At 35.9% G+C, this 23,111-nt stretch overlaps 1 protein-coding gene and 1 long non-coding RNA gene across 7 annotated transcripts in view; one reads left to right on the top strand and one right to left on the bottom strand.

Annotated features, from left to right (window-relative positions):
- LOC120592715 (uncharacterized) overlaps positions 1 to 13,370 on the bottom strand; it is a 52,178-nt gene extending 38,808 nt beyond the window's left edge. The window contains exon 1 of the long non-coding RNA XR_005650194.1: positions 13,260 to 13,370. This is a non-coding gene — a long non-coding RNA (uncharacterized LOC120592715). The remainder of the gene's footprint in view (positions 1 to 13,259) is intronic.
- PRKDC (protein kinase, DNA-activated, catalytic subunit) overlaps positions 1 to 22,412 on the top strand; it is a 193,347-nt gene extending 170,935 nt beyond the window's left edge. For 2 of the 6 annotated variants that reach the window (XM_039850424.1, XM_039850425.1), the window contains 12 exons: positions 5,978 to 6,065; positions 6,166 to 6,309; positions 12,645 to 12,849; positions 13,809 to 13,876; positions 14,990 to 15,210; positions 15,500 to 15,592; positions 17,775 to 17,864; positions 18,065 to 18,136; positions 18,212 to 18,413; positions 18,989 to 19,177; positions 19,691 to 19,827; positions 20,431 to 20,635. In XM_039850424.1, the coding sequence (XP_039706358.1) occupies positions 5,978 to 6,065; positions 6,166 to 6,309; positions 12,645 to 12,849; positions 13,809 to 13,876; positions 14,990 to 15,210; positions 15,500 to 15,592; positions 17,775 to 17,864; positions 18,065 to 18,136; positions 18,212 to 18,413; positions 18,989 to 19,177; positions 19,691 to 19,827; positions 20,431 to 20,635 (1,714 nt within the window). Of the gene's footprint in view, positions 1 to 5,977; positions 6,066 to 6,165; positions 6,310 to 12,644; positions 12,850 to 13,808; positions 13,877 to 14,989; positions 15,211 to 15,499; positions 15,593 to 17,774; positions 17,865 to 18,064; positions 18,137 to 18,211; positions 18,414 to 18,988; positions 19,178 to 19,690; positions 19,828 to 20,430; positions 22,081 to 22,228 lie in introns of those variants that run through there. The other 4 variants (XM_039850423.1, XM_039850422.1, XM_039850421.1 and 1 more) reach the window with 4 other exon arrangements.
- Positions 22,413 to 23,111: the final 699 nt, after the last annotated feature.

The following is a 23,111-nucleotide window of genomic DNA, read 5'->3' as shown; positions in this document are numbered from 1 at the left end:
CCATAGTGGCTGTATCAATTTGCAGTCCCACCAGCAGTGTATGAGGGTTCCTTTTTCTCCACATCCTCTCCAACATTGTTATTACTTGTCCTGTTGATTATAGCTATTCTAACAGGTGTGAGATGGTATTTCATTGTGATTTTGATTTCCATTTCCCTAATAGCTAGCGATGTTGAACATCTTTTTATCTATTTGTTGGCCATTTGTATGTGCTCTAGGGAGAAATGTCTGTTCAAGTCCTCTGCACATTTTTTGATCGGATCGTTTGGTTTTTTGTTATTGAGTCGTATGAGTTCTTTGTATATTTTGTATATTAGGTCCTTATCGGAGGCGTTGCTTACAAATATATTTTTCCATTGAGATGGTTTTCACTTTATCTTGTTGACAAATATATTTTTCCATTGAGATGGTTTTCACTTTATCTTTCACTTTATCTTTGCTGAACAGAAGCTTTTTAGTTTGATGTGGTCCCATACATTTATTTTTGCTTTTACTTTCCTTGCCTTTGAGGTCGAATTCCTAAAATCCTCTTTAAGTCCAAGGTACTTGAGTTTCGTTCTTGTGTTTTCTTCTATGCATTTTATTATTTCAGGTCTTATAGTCAGGTCCTTAATCTATTTTGAGTTAATTTTGGTGTGTGGTGATAGATAATAGTCTAGTTTCATTCTTTTACAGGTAGCCTTTCAGTTTTCCCAGCACTATTTATTGGAGAGGCTTTCCTTTCTCCACTGTATGTTTTTGGCTTTTTTGTTGAAAATTATTAGCCCGAACCAATATGTGTTTTCTTCTGGACTCTCGATTCTGTTCCGCTGGTCCATGTGTCTGTTTTGCTGCCAATACTATGCCGTTTTCATTACTGTTGCTTTGTAGTATAATTTGAAGTCAGGCAGAGTGATGCCTCCAGCCTCGTTCTTTTTGCCCAGGATGGCTTTGACAATTTAGGGTCTTTTGTGCTTCCATACAAGTCTGATTATTTTTTGTTCTATTGCTTTAAAAAATGCCAATGAGATTTTGATGGGGATTGCATTAAATCTGTATAATGCTTTACGTAATGTGGTCATTTTAACTATGTTGATTCTTCCAATCCAAGAACACGGAATATCTTTCCATTTCTTTGTATCTTCTTCAATTCTTTTACTAGGGTCTTGTCGTTTTCATTATAGGTCCTTCACATGTTTTGTTAAATTTATTTCTAGGTATTTTATTCTTTTTCTTGCAATTGCAAAAGGAATTGTTTTTTACCACTTCTTTTCTGACACTTCATTATTAAAGTATAGGAACGCTATGGATTTTGGAACGTTGATTTTGTATCCAGAGACTTTACTGTATTTGTGTTATATCTTTCTCTTACCTGATTGCACTCGCTAGGATCTCTGATGTTATATTAAATAACAGTGGCAATAGTGGACAGCCTGGCCTTCTTCCTGATCTTTGAGGGAACATTTTTAGTTTTTTACCATTAAGTATAATGTTGCCTGAGGGGTTGTCATATATGACCTTTATTATATTAAGGTACTTTCCTTCTATACCAATTTTGTTAAGTGTTTTGATCATAAATGGATGCTATATCTTGTCGCAGGCTTTTTCTGCATCTATTGATATGATCATATGATTCTTATTTTTTAATTTGTTTATGTGATGTATCACATTAATCAGTTTGCATATGTTGAACTATCCCTGTACCCCTGGGATGAAGCCCACTTGATCATGATGTATAATTATAATATTTTTAATATGTTGCTGTATTTGGTTCTCTAGTATCTTATTTAGAATTTTTGCATCTGTGTTCATGAGAGATTTTGGTCTGTAGTTTTCTTTTTTTGCGTCATCTTTACCAGGTTTTGGTATCAGAGTAATATAGGCCTCATAAAATGAGTTTGGAAGTATTGCCTCCTTTTTGATTTTTGGAAGAGTTTGAGGACAGTAGATATTCAATCTTATTTAAATGTTTGGTAGAATTCACTGATGAAGCCATCTGGTCCTGGACTTTACTTTTTGGAAGGTTTTTGATGATTGTTTCAATTTCCATACTGCTAATCAGTCTTATTTAGATTTTCCAGATCTTCTTGATTCAGTCTAGGAAGATTGTAGTTTTTCTAAGTACTGGTCCATTTCTTCTAGGTTATTAAATTTGGTGTTACATAATTTTTTATAGTATTCTTGCATGATCCTTTGTATTTCTGCGATGTCAGTCGTAATTTCCTCTCTTTCATCCCTGATTTTGTTTGTGTCCTTTTTCTTTTTTCTTCAGTGAGTCTAGCCAGAGGTTTGTCAATTTTATGAACCTTCTCAAAGAACCAGCTCTTTGTTGTATTTATGTTTTCTAATGTTTTTTCTTTGTTTTCAATTCCATTTATTTCTGCTCTAATTTTGATTATTTCCTTCCTTCTGCTGACTTTAGGCCTCATTTGTTCTTCCTTTCCTAATTTTTTAAGATGAGCATTAGGTTGTTTATTTGGGATTGTCCTTGGAGATAGGCCTGTAATGATATGAATTTTCCTCTTACTACCGCTTTTGCCTTGTCCCAAAAGTTTTGATATGTTGTACTATCATTATCATTTGTTTGTATGTATCTCTTGATCTCTGTTTATATTTCTTCTCTGACCCAGTTATTCTTCAGTAATATGTCGTTTAATCTCCATGTATTCGTGGTTCTTCCTGATTTCTTTTTGCAATTGTTCTCTAGTTTCAAAGTATTATGATCAGAGAATACGGTTGATATGATTTCAACCCTCTTACATTTATTGAGGCTATTTCTTTGTCCCAGTATGTGGTTGATTCTTGAGAATGTTCCATGTGCACTAGAGAAGAATGTTTAAGCAGCTGTTTTGGGATAGAAGGCTCTGTATATGTTAGTTATCTCCAGTTGGTCTAATGTGTCATTTAAGGATGTGATTCCCTTATTGATTTTCTGTTTGGATGATCTGCTCATATCCAACAGCGGGGTATTTAGGTCTCCTACTATGATAGTGTTTTGGTCTGTTTCTCTCTTTAGCTCTGTTAGTAACTGCTTTACATATTTGTGGGCTCCCTGATTGGGAACATAGATATTAATAAGTGTTATATCTTCTTGGTGCATGATTCCCTTTATCATTATGAAATGTCCCTTAGTATCTTTCTTGACCTTTTTTATTTTGAATTCTGTTTCATCTGATATTAGTACCGGTACTCCCGCTTTTCTCTGAATGCCATTTGCTTGAAATATCATTTTCCACCCTTTCACTTTGAGTCTATATTTGTGTTTGGAGCTGAGATGTGTCTCCTGAAGGCAGCTTATGATTGGGTTTTGTTTTTTGATCCATTCTGTAACTCTGTGCTGTTTCATTGGTGAGTTTCAGTCCATTTACATTTAGGGTGATCATTGAAATATGAGGTCTTATAGCCATTTTATCTTTTGCTTTCTGGTAGCTCAGTGTTTCCATTGCTTCCTTGTCCTTGTGTTTTTGTTTCTTTATTTTGGTTGACTTTTGTGAATTTTGCCTCTGGTTCTTCTTGTTTTATGTTATATACTTCAATTCTGACTCTTATGGTGTGTAGTTACCATTACAAATATGAAAACGATAGTTATATATATACAGTCGTCTATTTTCTTCTGTGTGTGCCTTATCTCCTTTCCCTTTTGCGAATTTTGATCTTTGAATCTTCCCCTTTTCAGTGATTGTCATCTCAGTTTGTTTCTATATGTGCTGAACGTTCATTACTGTCTTGCTATAGCAATTCTCTTCTTATCGTTTAAGCTCATACTGCCCTGTTCTTAGTAAGGGTTGTGTTCCTATGCTTTTATTTGCCTGATAGTCACTTTACTCCTAATTATGTATTTTGTTGTTGTTGTTATTTTGTTTTAGGTGAGCTGACCCCTTTCAGAATTTCCTGTAGTGCAGGCCTTGTAGTGGAGAATTCCCTCAATTTTTGTATGTCTGAAAAGGTCTTAATTTCTCCTTCGTATCTAAAGGAGAGCTTAGGTGGATACATTATTCTAGGCTCATATTTCCTTTCACTTACTAGTTTAAATATTTGATTCCATTCCTTTGTGGCTCGTAAGGTTTGTGCTGAGAAGTCCCATGATAACCTAATGGGTTTTCCTTTATACGTTGCCATTTTCTTTTCCCTGGCTGCCCTGAGAAATCTATCTTTGTCATTGGTTTTTGATAACTTTAAGACAGTGTGTCTTGGTGAAGGCCTTTTTGGGTTGAGATAATTGGATGTTCTTTGACTTCTTGAATTCCAAGTTCCAGCTCATTCCTTAGATTTGGGAAATTCTTGTCCACTGTTTGTCTGAAAATGCTTTCTAGTCCCTGCTCCTTTTCCTTGTCTTTGATAATGCCCATTATTCTTATGTTTCCTCTCCTGGTGGTATCAGCTAGTTTTTGAATTTCTCTGTTATTATTTTTCATTCTTCGGTTTCTCTCTTCTTCGTTCTGATTTATTTTTAGATTTCTGTCTTCGATATCACTGATCCTTTCCTCCATTTGGTCGACTCTATTTCCCTAGCTTACTATTTCATTTTTCAGCTCTTGCATTGTGTTTTTTATCTCCATAAGTTCTATCTGGTTCTTTTTGAGGGTTTTAGTCTCCTTGCTCTGCTCATCTAGCTGTTTTTGCAGTTTCTGAAATTGTCGATATGACTTGTTTTGGAACTCACTGAGTTTTTTCAGGAGTACCATCTTGAATTCTCTCAATCAAGTCACACATTTCTATGTTTGTAAGCTCATTTTCTGGAGATTTTTCTCTTTATTTCAGAGACGCCTTGTCACCTTGGTTGTTCATGGTGTTTTAATGGACTATTTCTGTGCCTGGGCATTAATGGAAGTGTATTCTGTTGTTTTTCCAGAAAGATTTATAAAGGTGTCTCCTTAGCCCACAGTAAAGAAAGCGCTTTTCTTTTGGTTTCCAGTAGGTGGCGTCTAAAACTCTTGGATCCCTGCTTTATATAAAGCCTAATGTATTTTATTTTCTTGTAGATTTTAATCACACTTGCTACTCTCAGTTTCCGTCCCTGTCAGTGTTAGCAACAGTTTTGGTAGCGTTTGCTCAATTCCCCTTGGGCTCTGCGGTGCTCAGTCTCAGAGAGTATGGGGGAGGCGCCCTCTGGGTTGGGAGTTAGGGGCTGCGGCTCAGCCTCAGTTTTGCAACTGGGGCCGGTAGAAATCAACTGTTGTTTCGCTGTGGTCCCGTCCCACTTCTCTGTTTTCTGTCCTGATGACTGAGCCTTGCTGCCAGCTGTTTAGAAAAATCCCTGCGCTTCCAGGCAGGGCTGTTCAAGGAAGTTGCCGTGCTTTCTCTCCTCTTCCTTCTCCTGCAGGGCGTTCCAGAGGCTGAGAGAGGTAGTTTCAGTCTCTGCGGCTTTTGCTCAGATTCCCCTGATGCTCCGTGGTGATCGGCCTCAGAGGGTATGGGCGGGAGGCACTCTGGGTTGAGTGTTGAGGGCTGCAGCTCAGCTTTGGTTTTTCAGCTGGGGCCGGTAGAAATCAACTGTTGTTTCTCTGCTGTCCAGTTCCGCTCTCTGATTTCTGCCCTGATAACTGAGCCCTGCTGCCAGCTGCGTAGAAAAGTCCTGGCACTTCCAGGCAGGGCTGATCAGGGAAGCCGCTGCACCTTCACCCTTCCGCCTCCTCCTGCAGGGAGCTCCGGGGGCTGCCAGAGGCAGCTTCTTTATTACTCCCTGTCCAGCTCTCGACACCCAGGGTTCTGACCTGTGGTAGCTCTTATGCGCAGATCCCAGGCTCAGACGTTCTGATGTGCAGTTTGGGTGTTTTTTGTTGAGTTTTAGATGTTCAGCTTATTGTTGTTTCAAGGGGAGAGATCCGAGGACGTCTCTCACTCTGCCATATTTTCCCAGAATTGCATATAATTTTTAAATTGCTCCTTCCCTAGACTGTGTAACTGGTTATTATATATAAACATAAATGATTATAAATTATAGGCCTTGATCTATGGAAGATGTTTTGATTACCTAAACTTGGTAATTTTTTTGTAGGATTAAAATTAAGTTGGATCAAGGAGGAGTGATTCAAGATTTTATTAATGCCCTAGAACAGCTTTCTAATCCTGAAATGCTCTTTAAGGTAATATTACATTTTCTAACACATAAACCTAGGCTTTAGATATAACCTACTTATAATCTAGCTTGATTTTTCTGTTTTTTTGTTTTGTTTTTTGCAATAGGATTGGACTGACGATATCAAAGCGGAATTAGCAAAAAACCCTATCAATAAAAAAAATATTGAAAAGATGTATGAAAGAATGTATGCAGCCTTGGGAGACCCTAAGGCCCCAGGCCTTGGAGCTTTTAGAAGGAAGTTTATTCAGGTATGGGTGAACGGCAGCTTACCTTTATGATAACAGAATTATTGTGAAGATCAGTACTTATATTTTGCTGTTTTGTTAACAATTCCAGTTTTAAAATATCCATTGAATTCGTAAACTTTCTTTAGATCTGATGCTTTCTGTGAGATATTGATGGCATACTTTTAGGTCAAATAGTGGCAAGCAGGGCAATAGGTAAAACCTTGGGGTATTTTATTACATTGTGTTCTTTATGCTCAGATGCTTAGATATGAAGGTCACATGTAATTTAATATTTTTTAGTTATCAGAATGATTTGAACATTGAATCAAGGAAATATTTGTATTTAATATAGATTTACTATTCGTGAGCACTTATCTTTTTTTCAAGGCACACACTCCTGAGTGCCACAGGTTATACAAGAAGAGGACAGACCCAGTTCCTGAATTCAAAGGGATTGTCTGACGAATGCTCTATATAAAGAATTATGGCATAAGACAAAAGTGGTAGATGTGAGATCTGTTTTTAAAGTTGCTCTAGAGTTGAAAGCAAAAGAACACACCTCAGTTTGGAGGGAATCTGAAAAAGCCTCTTGGAGCAAGTGGAGATTGAAATGAGCCTTGAAGTGTTCAGATTTTACACCACCAGACCTTTGTGCCTTTTGCTCCTTATGAGTTTATCTTTTCTCCCTTGTCCATCTGGAGGACTTATTAGAGATGTGGCTGATGCATCATTTCTCTTTTAGAGCCTTCCCTGAACCTTCTCCTTACTGTCCTCAAAAAGAATTAGATGTTCCTTCCTCTCTGCTGCCTAAGGCACTTTTGTGCCCCTCTCTGAGCATTCATCACACTGATTTTTTTTTCCAATTTTGGTCAAACTACCTTCATTCATTAAACCTCAGGCAATTTAAGAGCATAAAAGAGAAGTCGTGGTACTCATGTTGCTAGAGTTCTCCAGTTCCATAGTCTCTAGTGCAGAAGAGGTTTTTATTTTATTTTTTTAAATTTTTGCTTATTAAGATATAATTCACATACCCTGCAATCCATCAATTTAAAGCGTCCAATGCTCTACTTTTTATTATATTCACAGAGTTGTCCAAACATCCCCACATCAATTTTAGAACATTTTTATCACTACAAAAAAGAAACCCCGTGCCTGTTAGCAGTAACTCCTCATTCCCCTCTCCTGCCAGCACCAGACTACCACTAAACTACTTTCTGTCTCTATAGATTTACCTGTTCCAGACATTTCCTATAAATGGAGTCATACAATATGTGACCTGGCTTTTTTCACTCAGCATAATGTTTTCAGAGTTTATCCATGTTGTAATGTGTCAGTTTTTCATTCTGTTTACTGCTGAATATTATTCCATTGTATGGATATGCCACATTTTGTTTACTTTTTCATCAGCTGATGGACATTTGCAGTGTTTCCACTTCTTAGCTCTTATGACTAGTGTTCCTGTGAACATCAGTGTATAAATTCTTGTGGGGAACTCCTCAGAGTTGGAAAATCATTTTTATTTTTTACCTCTTCCTTTAATTTTATGCCTCCCAAATTAGACTTGTGGGCAGGGATTTTGTCTTACTCACTTTTTCTTTCCACTACCTAGCATAGTACCTGTGTGAAACATTCATCTTTAATTAGATGAATGAATGGTTTTAATAAGTAGAGATGGATTTTGTTGGTCATTTTTTCTTAGGATAGTTTTAGTTAAAGTATGAATAAATGTAGTAATACATAGAACTGTCGTTGCCTGAACATGACCAGAGATATATCCTAAAAGTGAAGATAAAACCAAAAACCACTGCTGTTCATTTTATGACATATATTAGGCTCCACATCGTATCAAATCTGTCTCATAGTGCTGCTGCACATTGCATATGCAAGGGTCTCACAACAGGAAATACATATACTGTAAATGTACTTAAAACTAATACAATAGCATTAATAAAATTCTAGAATATTATATTTGGAAAAGTATTTGTAGTTTTTTTTTTTTTCCTAAACCAGTAAGTGGTTTAAGAAACTTTTAGATATACTTTTTCTGTAAAGACCCAGATTTTCAGCTTTGCAGGCCATATCAGTCTCTTGTCACAAGTAGTCACATCTGCCATCATATTGCAAAAGCAGCCCTCTACAGTATGTGGTGACTGAAAGTCATGGCTGAAAGATTCCAATAAATTTGATTTATTAAAACAGGCAGTAGGCAGGATTTGGCTGTGGGCTGTAGTTTGCCAAACCTTGTTCTAAAGAAAGAAGCTAGAGCTGAAAAACAGATGGCTTGCCCAATGTCAATAGAATCTAAAACCAGGTCTTCCAACTTAGTAGGACCAATCTGTCATCTGGGAAAAGATTTAATTTCAGCAGTACCTCTTTTCTGCAGCCTTTCTCTGCTCTCCAGTAGGCTCCGGACCTTACCCCAGACTGAGGAGTGGGTGTTTCGCTATAGTTTACTTCCTACCTGTCTCCTTAACTAGTGTGAGAATGTCTGCAGCAGTCCTGTTCATTTCCTCATATTGAATAATTCTACACAGCCCCCGGGAAAGACAGCATGTCGTTACTTTGAACTCATGGCCGCTTCCTGTCCCTTCATTCTGAATACCATAAGACTCTGCCCAGAAAAGCTGTTAGTGTAGACCCACTATTCTTCCTCGTTGCTGCTGAGCACATTTGCCTCCAACCCTAACCAAGGAACACTGTCAAAACCTACTTCCATTGTTCTCACCAGGCACGATACTTAAAGTGTTGAGGTTACTTTCTAGTACCATGGAAAATCAATCTAGAACTTTCTAATTGGTACAAATCAACATATTTTCACTAATTAAAATAATGTACCTAAACAGACTTGTCTCAGAATTCACTTTAGAGGATCTTTAAGGGCATTATATCATTCAGATATATTGTTGGTGCTGGTTATGTTTGGGAAAGAGTCAATCTTTCCATGTATTCTAAGAGTTTGCAGATTATTTCAATACTTTTAATCCATTTATAGAGCAAAGAATAAATTTGTTTTATTTATGTAAGTTTTCCTGTAGTAGATTATTTTAAATTAGAGCATATATTTTATTTATACCAGATTTATGTTGTGGGGTTAGTTCTAAATTTGGTAAAAACATTTCTAATTAAAAACAATCAGGTAAATATTGATGACTATTAAGTCACTGTTAATACTCTTGGGTTTTGTTTTTTGTCTTTTATTTTGATATTAAGATTATATTAAATATTTGAATAGAGACGAATACAAAGAAATATTTATATGTTCCAAGATAAAATACTTCTAATTGCTCTTCGAAACACAAATTATTTAATGTTTGCACTGGTTTATGATCCAAATGATGACTTGAAAGACACTTATTAAAGAAAGTAGCATTCTTATATTTTTCTCTTCAGCTATGATAATTATGGACTGTACATTTTAATTGAATTAATCCATTTATTTTGTGCTTTGTTCCTAATTACTTCTGTTATCATAATGATATAGATCAGTAATTAGAAAATAGGCTCAAAGAGTTTAAATGACTTTCTCAAGTTTTAAAAGTCCTTATTAGAATTTATGGCTAGAAGCCACTACCAACTATACCTTTTCTATGTTTTCTAGGGAACACAAACAAAAGACAGGCTTCAGTGTTGTAAAGCAGCAGTCCCCAACCTTTTTGGCACCAGGAACCAGTTTCATGGAGGACATTTTTTTCATGGACCAGTGGGAGTGGGCATGGTTTTAGGATAATTTAAGTGCATTATACTTAGTGTGTACTTCATATGACATTGTAATATGTAATGAAATAATTATACAACTCACCATAACACAGAATCAGTGGGAGCCCTGAGCTTGTTTTCCTGCAATTAGACAGTCTCATCTGAGGGTAATGGGAGACAGTGACACCCGAAGTGTGTTGCTTATGTCCAATCTACTCTGTAATCTCGTTTTGGTTGCTGTCACTGCAGAAAACTGCTTCACAAAGATAGGGTATTGGAAATGAAAGCAGTCTTTTTAGTGCTTTTGTGTTAATCTCAGGATATTCCACCTTGACTTTAGTACAGAATGTATGGAGACTTGAAGTTGTCTCATACTTTTAAGGCTACCGTCATATGCAAGCTCAAGCAGTTGAACCTCTTATAGCACAAAGTTGATTCACCTGGCTTATTCATAAATGGGTCTTGGATCCATTCCTCCCCAGTTAAGAGGTCTTTTGTGGTTGGGAAGTAATGCTCAGATTCTTTTGAAAGCTGAGATAGGTGAACATGCAGCAGCTGGGACAAAGAAGGCCTTGGCTCAATCTCTTTCAGAATCTCTGCTAATGTTTGAAACATGTCAAAAATCCCGATGTTTACTCATTGCTCTCATAATTCCAGTTTGGCTTTGAATGCAGCCACTTTATCTGCCAACTTGAATACAGTTGTTGAGTAAGCAAGTTTTGTGAACCATTCTGTGTCACTGAAATGTGCTGGCACTGGTAACTGTTTTTCTAAAAGAAATCTCTGGGGCAGCTCTCGTAACTCAAAACCTCTGGCCAGTGATCTACCTTTGGAAAGCCATCTCACTTCTGTGTATAAGAGGAGACGTGTGTGCTCTGCGTCCATCTCCTCACAGAGCTGCGCAGACATGAGTTAAGGGCATGTATTTTAAAGTGGTTGATCATCTTAATCACATCCTGCAAAACGTTAAGTTCAGGTGACATTTTTCGGGTAGCTAGCATTTCTCTGTGGATGACACAGTGTGTAGACTCACATTCAGAAGCGACTTGTTTGATCCGAGTAGTGAAACGAGAAAGCTGTCCAGTCATGGCAGTTTCTCCATCTGACAAAAAATGACCAATTCAGTTTTCCTGATATGTAATCATTCAAAGACTTGAATAGTTCTGTAGCTGTGGTGTCAGTTGGCAGCAGAAGTGCACATAATGTATCTTCATGCACATCCTCCTGAAAAACATATCACACAAAACAAGCACTGTTGCCTTGTCGTCAACATCAGTAGATTCATCAGCCTGGATTGCGTGCCATAGTGACTCATGAATCCTCTCTAACAGTTGTGCCTCAATATCTTCTGCTGTTTCATCAGTTTATCTAGTTATGGTGCTAGCTGAAAGAGGAACATGTGCCACCTTTTGAACTGCAGCTTCTAAAATTTCACGACAAGTGTCCTTTACAGCAGGCAGGATCAACTCTTCACCAATAGTAAAGGGGTTCTTTACTTTAGCAATGTGGTTAGCCGCTAAGAATGATGCTCTCCGTGCAGACACGTTTGATGAAGTGGTGGCCTTCAATAATTGCTCGTTCTTCGTGTTCACATTTTTTTTTTTCTTTTGAAAAACTCCAAAGGCTTGTCTTTTAATGCAGGGTGCTTGGTCTCCTTGTGGCGAAGCAGTTTTGAAGCGTTCATGGCTTCGTTGGATAGCCAGTCGCCACGTATTATACAAAGTGGGCTTGGAGAATGTGAATCATCTGTTGTAATGAACTGTAATTTAAGTAGGACTTTGGTATTTTCTTTCAAATGTAGCTTTCTTTTTGTTGGCATCCTTAAAGTCTTCTGCTGTCTCATCATTGGTTCTTTCTCCCTTTCCAAAGAAACTCTCCATTGACCTTTGTTTTTTACTCATTTTGGCTAGAGTTAGCTTGTGCGCTTACCAAAACGGTGACTGAGACAAGTGCACAGTGTGGGAAAGAGGCACATACAGAGGTGGTAAATAAAATTATGAGTGGGCTACGTGTGGATTGATATAAGTGTCAGATTCTGACTTAAAGCCTGCTACCAGATAGAGCTGTAAAATTGAAGTTCATCAACTCACTTGCCTACTATAAAGCTGCCACCTGAGGCAGCTTAATTGTCACTTGCCATTCACCGATAGGATTTTGTTATGAGTCTGCAAGCAATTGATTTATTATGGTCTCTGTACAGACAAACCTCTCTGTTGATGTTAATTTGTATTTGCAGCCGCTCCCCAGTGCTAGCCTCAGCTCCACCTCAGATCACCAGGCATTACATTCTCATCAGGTATACACATTGATCCCTCACATGTGCAGTTCCCAACAGGGTTCATTCTCCTATGAGAATCTATTGTCTGATGACCTGAGGTGGAGCTGAAGTGGTGATGTTAGCGCTGGGGAGTGGCTACTCCCCAGATGAAGCTTCGCTCGCTCACCCACCACTCTGGTTCCTAACAAGCCACGCAGTACATGGCCCTGGGGGTTGGGGACCCCTGTTTTAGAATATTAAAACAGTCAATGAAAGCAAAACTATAAATTGTGAAAGCACAAAAAAAAACCCTATGTAATTGGGTATTTATAATAAACATTTTTCAAAGTTCAAATCCACCTTTTAAACATTAATATTTCAGGTAAATTACTATTAATTTCAGGCTTTTGGAAAAGAATTCGATAAACATTTTGGGAGAGGAGGTTCTAAACTACCTACAATGAAGCTCCGCGACTTCAATGACATTACCAGCTCACTACTTTCAAAAATGTGCAAAGACTCAAAGCCACCTGGGAATCTGAAAGAATGCTCACCTTGGATGAGTAACTTCAAAGTAGAATTCTTGAGAAATGAGCTGGAGATTCCTGGTGAGTTAACCTTTAGGAGTAACAAATCTACTTTAAGTAGAATAATGCTGTAGCAAGAACTTTCTAAAATAAATCAGGGTCCTGACAATTATTTTGTTTTTTTATTTAAAATTTTACCACATTTTTCATCATTAGGAAAATTTATAATTACTGTGAATCAGTACACTTTATCTAATGTCTAATTAGCGTTTCCTTATATTCCTGATTATAACAAATGTTCAAATTTCTATAACAAATGTTCAAATTTCTATCTAATAATGGTAACCCGTAATTTCCTCTAAACATACTCATACTTTGCTCCTGAATAACTTTTCCTCAGAAATATGGTATAGGTAAAGATGCACATCACTTCCAGGGATTTGAACATGTTGAACCCATTTAAAGTGTCCCAATAATGATGAATGACTTACCTTCGGGAAAAAGAATTTTGACATTGAGGTTGGAAGACACTTAGTGAATTGTGAACAGAAGTGAACACAGCATGATTTTTCAAAGGCAATCTTTGTACATTCCGTGTTCTTCACTCTGGAATTTGTCAGACAAAAAATATTTTAATATGGTTATTCATATCCTCATTCCTGTGGATATAAAAAACATACATGGAGAAACACTTTTGCTATTATTAACAGCTGTGCATTGCATAAGGCAGTTTCAACAACAAAAGAAAACACAAGCCTCTTAATTTGCAGGTTGAATCTCCTTGAAATAATATAGTGTTCTGGCTCAATGCATTATTTTTCCTATTTGGAATTTGTTCTCCTCCATTAGAATAGGAAAGTAACTCCCATTAGTCAAATCGAGAAATAACATTTTTTTAAAAGTCTGTTTTCTTTAAATGAAAACTTTTAGTAAAAAATTTCAAAATGTTAGCTTTTTTTAATTTGATCAATAGTTATGTTTTAAAATACAGAGTTCTATAACAAGCTATATCTAAATAAAGTTCCTTTGTTTTGTCTTAGGTCAGTATGATGGCAAAGGAAAGCCAGTGCCGGAATACCATGCGCGAATCGCTGGGTTTGATGAGCGGGTAGGTGCCAAATCACCCTAGTTAGGATTGTTAGTATGTGGCATTTAGTTCTTCACATAGAGAATATTGGTCTTTACTAAAGAAAAGACACTTAACTTCCCATGTTGGTCTCAAATTTATGTAGTGTTCTGATCCTCTTATTTACTGAATTTCTTAATATGTTTCCAGTGTTTTAATACCAATCATATTTTTAAAGTAAATTTATTTATTTAAATTAGTTTCAGGTATACAGTACATTGGTTAGACATCTATATTGTTCGTAAAACAATCCCCCCAGTTGCTCCCTCCCTCTCCCGGCCCTCTGCTTAGCCATCATATTAACACTAACTGCATTCCCTGTGCCGTGCTCCCCATCCTCGTGCCCAGCTATCAACTACTAATTTGTACTTCTTTAATCCTTCGCCCCATTCTCCCACTCCCCAAACCCCCTCCCCTCTGTCTGTCACCAAATTGTCGACTATATTTGTGAGTCTGTTTTTGATTAGTTCTTTTTGTTCCTTAAATTCCACATATAAGTGAAATTATCTGGTATTTACCTTTCTCTGTCTGACTTATTTCACGCAGCATAATAACCTCTAGGTCCATCTATGTCGTTGCAAATGGTAGAATTTAATTTTTTTTATTGGCTGAGTAATGTAATATTCCATTGTATATATGAACCATAATTTCTTTATCTAATCGTCTGTTGATGGGCATTTAGATTGCTTCCACATCTTGGCTACTGTAAATTGTGCTGCCATGAATATTGAAGAGTAAACTGTATGTGTGTATCCATAAAATACATGTAAAATTAAGTAAGTATAGAAAGTTGATGTTGTATGTTGCTTATTGCTAAAGACATCCACATTTGTAAGCAATTATTTATAACCAAGAATATTCCATGGGCACAACAGTACGGCATGAACAGGTAGCAGAAGTATTTCATTGTCCCTAGGTTCTGTTTTTTTTTTCTCTATCACCTGACTGTCTTCAAAGAGAAGTATCTTTGAGGAATATGTGCCAACCAGCCTTACTTTTCCCCTTTTGTTAATTATATGATGGGCCATTTGATATGATGGGCTATTCTCTCTATTTCTCAAGCCGCACCTAAAAATATTTTCTTAATTTTTAAAGGTAAAAGTAATGGCATCTCTCAGAAAACCGAAACGCATCATCATCCGAGGCCATGATGAAAGAGAGTACCCTTTCCTTGTGAAGGGGGGTGAAGATCTGCGGCAGGACCAACGCATTGAGCAGCTCTTCGAGGTCATGAACGTCATCCTTTCCCAAGATGCCGCCTGTAGTCAGAGAAACATGCATTTGAAGACATACCAGGTTATACCCATGACCTCTAGGTATGACCACATGGGCATCATCATTCTGGAGTAGATTTATATGAATGAAAATTTCAGCACTAGCCCAAATCCTTGTTTAATTTTGTTGAGATGAGGTCGAAGGTTACTTGACAGTTTAGTGTTTTAAGATTTCACAGAGAGCTAAACTGAACTAATAAACACTTCTGAACCCATGATTTTCGTCTTAATGTGAAGAATTAACATGAAATCTATTTTGAGTCTACAGAAATTTTTTTTCTAAGTAAAGAGCAGTTTGAATTTGTATTCATAAGGCTTTTATTCTTTTCAGATTAGGATTAATTGAATGGATTGAAAATACTTTTACCTTAAAGGAACTTCTTTTGAGTAATATGTCACAAAAGGAGAAAGCAGCTTATACAAGGTAATGTAGAGTCTAAATATTTTCTCCAGCTCTGCCATGGCCCACCCAGCCAGCCTGCTGCTACCCAGACATAACATCTCTGAGTAGAGTAGTTTCAGATTCAGTTTCTTCCACCTCATGTTTCCAGTGGCATTTTACAGCCCCTTTTAATTGGCGCTCTCAGCCAAACCCTTGTCTAGTTTATAATCTGCCTCTGGCTAGGTAAATAAACTAAATGGAGTAGAGGATTCTCAACAGTAGTTACATATATTTTACCACAATAAAGAAAGCATTAACTTTGAAAAAAAGGGAAAATCTTGAAGGAAATAAAACAATAAGATTAGCAGATAACCATTTCATTAAACATTTTCTGTGTGCTAGGTACTATTCTCAGTTCTTAATGTGTGTGTATGATGTCATTTATTTCTTAGAAGAATCTATAAGGCAAGTATTATCACCTCTGAACAGGTGAGGAAGTTGAGGCCCAGAGAGCCTCTTGTCCTAGGCTCTCTTGTCCTAGGTCACCCAGCATCTGAGTAGTATAACTAGGATTACTAGTGATTAATTTTAGGTCATGATATAGGTGCTTTTTATATTTCTTTATCCTTTTACATTTTCAAATTTTCTACAGTGAACATGTATTTTTAAGCAGGAGATTTATTTATTTTTTGTTTCTGTAAAGAATAAGGACAAGATTAAAAGACATTTTGAAGGAGGAGTTGACAAGTTTTGATGACAAGCTCTAAAAAGGAGAGGAAATAATAACAAATAGCTTCAAGGCCTATTTCTCTTCGTTACACTCATTCTTTCCTGAAAATATTTACATAAGAAGCAATATTCTCATCAGTCAGGAATGGTTTCTGTAAAATTAATTGTATTCTATCAAACTCTCATTTGTGGGTAATAGTTACTAAATAGGGCAGCTTTTACCAACTTTTAATTCCAGTCACTTGAGTACTTGGAGTAGAATTGTTTCTGCCTTCTCTGGAAGACAAGGAAACTGATGAATAGAACTTCCTGGGATCAGATATTCCAGAGCTCACTCTGGTGCTAACTCACAATGGTCCTGACTCACAAGGGGATTTGGGAGAAGTGACTTGCCTTTCCTTTGATTCCCATGCCCCACCCCACTCCAGTTCGTAAGATGGGATAGTAATGTAAAATGCATAAGATAAACATAGGTATCAGTAGAGTCTAAGGTGCTTTTCAAATATAGAATTATATGTGAATTACCTCCCACTACCTTTTAAAACAAGGCACTTCTAGCCCCCATTACTAAAAATCATTGCTATTTTTTTTTCTTAATTTATATGTTGCAATTTTCCAAACTAAAAATGTTCATCCCGTTTGAAAGGAGAGAATTTAGGTGAAAATGGAGTGGTCTGTTTTTCAAATTAACTTGTAGCAACTCAGAAAAGATTTGCCTGAAGTGACTGAACGACTAAGTAATATGCTCTGAAATTGTTCTATCGTTAGCTTTTTTTTTTTTTTAAGAAAACTTGTTAAAGCTTTAATACAAATTCAAAAGTAGCTACACATACAAATATAACATTGTTTCCAGATACCATCTTTTTCCTATGAAGCATTATTGAAAACAGCTTTTTAAATTCAATTCAAATCCATTGTGATCTGAGAAAATACTTTATTGTTCTTAATATGGATTTCATATGTCTCTGCATACTGGAAATGGTTTTAAAAAAGGATATGGCAGTGTTTTAAATAATGACAAAAGCAGACTTTGTCTTCAACAAATAATTTGTGTTCTTTTTTTTGTAGTAGTAATATGGTTTAACATTTCTTGCCTACTTTAAATAAGTTGTATGTAGTGCTATCATCCTCTTAAGGTTCTTTTCTAGAACCAGATTTTCAGAGCCATATGCCTGGATCATAAACATTTCTGTTTAGGTCATCTTGTTCCTCTCTATGTAAAGTGGAAAAATTATTGTATCTGATTGTTCTGTGCCTAATTTTTTACATAGGATATAGTGTTGATTTCTTTAGTGGTAATTAAGAATTAGTGACGATATATTGAAATTCATCCAGAGTAACATGGGTTCAGTGTTAATAATTAAATATAATTAAAAGTCATATTTATTTTTCCCTGCCTCTTCACTACTCTTCAGTGAATTTGAATGGTCTTTGCCAATGAAATTATATAATGCTAAATATCTTCCTAATGCTGATTCCTTTTCCTATTTGTTAGTGATCCCAAAGCACCACTGTTTGAATATAGAGACTGGCTGACAAAGATGTCTGGAAAATATGATGTTAATGCTTACATGCTAATGTATAAGTAAGTTTGTTAATATTTTCCTTTTTAGTAACTAGTTCATGCTTTTCAAAGTTGCATATATACTTTTCTTAGAAAGTTTTGCCTCAGAGAGATCATTAAAATCTAGTTCTTTGATATTTGAGCTACAGTGTAAACAAAGAATTTTAAATTTCCAGTCACAAGAAGTTTATTCTAATCAGACGTTTCCTTTTAAATCATAGGGGAGCTAGTCGTACTGAAACAGTCACATCTTTCAGAAAAAGAGAAAGTAAAGTGCCAGCCGATCTCTTAAAGTAAGTATATTTCTGACTTCATCAGCCAGCTGCTGGCATAGCAGAGACCATAGCATTTGTGCCTCCCTCCCCCAGGCGGGCATTTCTGAAGATGAGCATGGGCCCTGAGGCCTTTCTGGCACTTCGCTCCCATTTTGTGAATTCTCATGCTCTGATGTGCATTAGCCACTGGATTCTGGGCATTGGAGACAGACATCTGAACAATTTCATGATAAGCATGGAGACAGGCGGAATGATTGGAATTGACTTTGGACATGCATTTGGATCAGCTACTCAGGTATGCTTTTCTTGCTGTCGTTATTCTTGGCTAGCTTAGAATTGTCATAGGACTTTGTAACACCCTCTGGAAGTGGGTAATTTTAAGGAACAAGTGACACTTCAGTTAGGTCAGTTTTATCATGGTCGTTAAATTTGTCATCATTACAGAAAGGGATAATTTCAACTTCATTTTGACTTGGTTCGGACAGATAATGGAAAGTATGACAATAAGTTATATAATCAAAGCTAAGAATGAAATATGTCCAATGAAAAAGGAGGACCGTAAAGAAGTTTTATGAAGCCCCGCAGTCGAAATGTCATATACAGGATATGATACAAATATTTCTCTGACATTAAACTCCAAATGTTTTAAATTGCACTTCTAAATCTCTGCAGGCTGTGTGTGTGGTCCTATGCACATAGGTGTCTGCATGGCAAGGCACAGTAAATTCATATCTGTATAACTGATTTCAGGAACAGTTCATATTCTCACTAAATGCGAATAATAACTGTGAGATGATGTTTTATTTGTGCTTGTTACTTTGAGCTTTCTACTTCATATATTCTGTTTCTTACATGTATTTTTTTGTTTAGTTTCTGCCTGTCCCTGAATTGATGCCTTTTCGTCTAACTCGCCAATTTATCAATCTGCTGTTACCAATGAAAGAAACAGGTGTTATGTACAGTGTCATGGTACATGCGCTGAGAGCCTTCCGCTCACACCCTGACCTGCTTACTACCACCATGGACATATTTGTAAAGGAACCTTCCTTCGACTGGAAAGTAGGGTTGTTTATATGCACTTTCCACTTTTAATACTATGTGCAAGTGATTGATCTGGCATCTACTTTTATATGATGGAAATGCATCAAATTGTGTTTATTAAAATATTTACATTACTTTGTACAACATTTCTTGAAATTAACATTGGGGTGATTTAGCCTGAAAACCAAATAAGAAATATAACCTTTATTTGGAGAAAACTGGTATTTCAACTGAGTATATTTCTAACTATAAGAGGAATATGGACCCATTGGTGATGGTGGGCTCGATTTCTCTTGGAGACAACTTTTATTTTAAAATAAAGACCTCTGTTCCACAATAGGTCTTCCTTGATCATAAAGACAGATAGCACTTTCTTAAATCTCATTTACCATTAGAATTTGTATAGAAAGCTGTTGAGCTCTCCCCAGTCCTAGATATATTTATTTAAGATCATTACTTGTTTAACCTGTTTGAATGTGATCATATTTACTTTTACAGTAAGCGGGAAAAAATCATGTTCTTTTCCTTTAGAATTTTGAACAGAAAATGCTGAAAAAAGGATCATGGATTCAAGAAATAAATGTAACCGAAAAAAATTGGTATCCCCGGCAGAAAATATATTATGCTAAGAGAAAGTTAGGGGGTGCCAATCCAGCAGTTATTACTTGGTAAGATTATTATTTGTGGAAAAAAACAAACAGAACGCCAGATGGTACCATTTACCGAAGAATTACTAAATGCTGTATAAAGTGCTGAGAACTTTACATTTAGCCTGTGGTGTTAGCACTGTTATCCTCATTTTACAAATGAATGCTTGAAATCATTAGTCATCAGAGAAATGCAAATGAGATACCACTTCACACCTACTAATTAAAAAAATAAACTATAACAAGTGTTGGTAAAGATGTGGAGAAATTGGAGTCTTTATATGTTGCCGATATGAATGTAAAATGGTGCAGCTGCTGTGGAAAACAGTCTGGCAGTTCTGCAAAAAGTTAAATAGAATTACCATTTGACCCAACAGTTGTACTCATCCAAGAGAAATGAAAGCATGTATCTGCATAAAAACTTGTAGATAAACATTAAGAGCAACATTATTCATGTTCTGTTTTTCTACAAATTGAATCTCTAGACTTTAAGGTTATGAGCAACAGAAAATATTCTGTAAGTGATGAGAGGGAATGTTTGATAACTAGGAACTAGGAATGTAGGCAACAAAGGAAAAGTAATGAATAGTTTGTGTTTTTATATTTGTTTAATTATTTTTCCAGTGATGAGTTACTTCTGGGCCATGAGAAGGCCCCAGCCTTCGAAGATTATATAGCTGTAACACGAGGAAACAAAGATCACAACATTCGTGCCCAAGAACCAGAGAGTGGACTTTCAGAAGAGGCACAAGTGAAGTGCTTAATTGACCAGGCAACAGACCCCAACATCCTTGGCAGAACTTGGATAGGATGGGAGCCCTGGATGTGAGATCTGTGTGAGTCAACAGATAAAAAAAAACATGAAAGTGTTTAAAGAATTTCCTAAACTTTCAATGAGCTGAATTTCCTGAAGCATTAAAGAGAAGTCTATTTAGTGATAGTCTTGTAGCAGAAGTTTAATCAAGATCATGATGAATAAGTGAATGTTAATATGAATGAATGATTAGGTTTTAATCAAAGATTAGGTTAGGATTATAATAGAAAAATATATATCCAGGCTTATACAACTATAAAGATTATAGCATATTATAAGTGCTATGACTTAGGTAAACCAGCTGTCTTAATAAATGGTATAAATGTGAACATTCCATTCAGCGTTCTCATTGGTAATCATGGCACATTGGAAATAACACCCAGAAGACTTTATCACTAAGACTGTGAGAGTAAAGCCAACAGTATAACTGATAGGTTGTTACATTATATTAGCAGTACAGGAATAATAACAATAGATAAAGCTATGGTTATGGCTTATTATATTTAGAAATGACTGCATTTGATATTTTAGGATATTTTTGGTTTTCTTTCATTTTATTCTCTTCTAGTTTCAACATTTTATGATAGAATTATTCTCTAGAAGAGAAAGTATTTAGGAGAAATTAAAAAAAAAAACTTGGTCTTAACACTCATGTTTGCTACTCTGATCCACAACAGGAAGATAGATAAACTTGGATAACTTCAGAAATTCCAGGTATGATGATAGAAACAGCACTAAGCATTTCAGTTTTAGGAAAATCAAATAAATCCTTTTTGAAGTGAATTTCTCATTTGGATAGAAAAGATGCATTCTAGAACAGCAATATCAAATTACAAAATACAAAAATGTCTTCCTCTCCATTAACAGAACCTCTGCTCTTCCTCTAACCCTCCACACATCTGGAACTGTTTTCAGATTGGCTTTGAGCTTTTTATTATTGTCTTCTTCAAATACGTACATTTGGAAACTCATATGATTTTGAGAAACAAGCTTAATATGGAATGTTAAAGTTCTTTTCCCAAACTAGTGTATAGCTCTTATGCAGTTTCAAAAGCAAAATGTTAATCTTATGAAATATTTTGTTATATTACTTGAAAAATTTATTCTCATAATTACAGGTTGAATGCATTATGGCGTTAAAAATAAACCTTGATATTCTCAGCAAATGGTATCTTGTCAACCAAAGAAATTTCATCTTTAAAGAAAAATAAGTGATCATCTATGTGAAAACCCAGTATACACATGATCTAGTAAAGATTTGTTTTGCTATAGCATAAAAGCAATCAAAACAAGCCTACTTTGGAATTGAGTTGATTATAATATGTTTTCTATAACAATTAACCATAATTTCACTTGAGACCTGATAATAGGGGATATATTTATTAACTAGTTCCCCATATTATGCGAACCCGTTTTTTAATGACTACTTTTTATGTAAATAAAAGTTCATTGTTACCAGATGACTGTATGAGTCCACTTTCTAAGCTGTTCTGCTTGAAAATTCCATCAGAATCCATGAGAGTGCAACAGAAGAAACAGTTACAGTATACAAAATTCATGACATTTGCACAACTGCTCAGGATGGTAAATGTCCTATTACACCCTTAGGGACTGCGTGTGTGACTCATACCTGTGGTCCAAACTTCAACCCTGTGATTCTTGCTGAATAAAGATATTTGGTTTGTCTCATAGACAACAGAAGGATTGCAGGGAAGATAAAGAAGGTAAGAGGGGTCGATCAAATATATGCTGACAAATGGAAACTAGACTTTGGTGAGCACACAATGCAATGATATATGTTATAGAATTGTACACTTCAAACTTATATTATTAACCAATGTCATCCCAATATGTTTAATTTTTAAAAGATACTTGGTTTGGAAACCAGAAAATAAAAGAAGAATACTGATTATACTTATAAGTAAATATGAGTATTATTAAATATTTTTATTAAGCATTTTAAGTTATTAAGCATTTTTTACAGTTTATTGAAATATAATAATTAGTTGCTCATATTTACATTGTACAGTTCAATGAGTTTTTTCAACTACAATTGACATACAATAATTTATTAGTTTCAGTTGTGCAGCCTAGTGATTGGAGATCTATATAACTCACAAAGTGATCACGCCACTACATCTAGTACCTCTCTTCCCCCTTACATATTTATTACAACATTGTTGACTTTTTTCCTTATGCTACACTGTATCTCCATAACTATTTTTTAACTATTCCTTTGTACTTCTTAATCCCTTTTCCCTTTTTTACCGTAACCCCAAGTCCCCTCCCATCTCGTAGCCCTCAAAATATTCTCTGTATCTCTGAGTTTGTTTTTGTTTTTTTTGTTGTTGTTTATTTTGTTCTTTAGATTCCACATATACGTGAAATCATGTAGGATTTGTCTTTCTTTATCTGACTTACTTCATTCAGCGCAATACCATCTAGGTCCATCAAGGCAATATCTTTTTCCATCCCCTTCCTGTGTGTCTTA

The sequence above is a fragment of the Pteropus medius genome, unplaced genomic scaffold, assembly GCF_902729225.1.
Source record: "Pteropus medius unplaced genomic scaffold, Ma_sr-lr_union100, whole genome shotgun sequence".
NCBI classification, from domain to species: domain Eukaryota; kingdom Metazoa; phylum Chordata; class Mammalia; order Chiroptera; family Pteropodidae; genus Pteropus; species Pteropus medius.
This window is presented reverse-complemented; position numbering and strand designations above follow the sequence as displayed.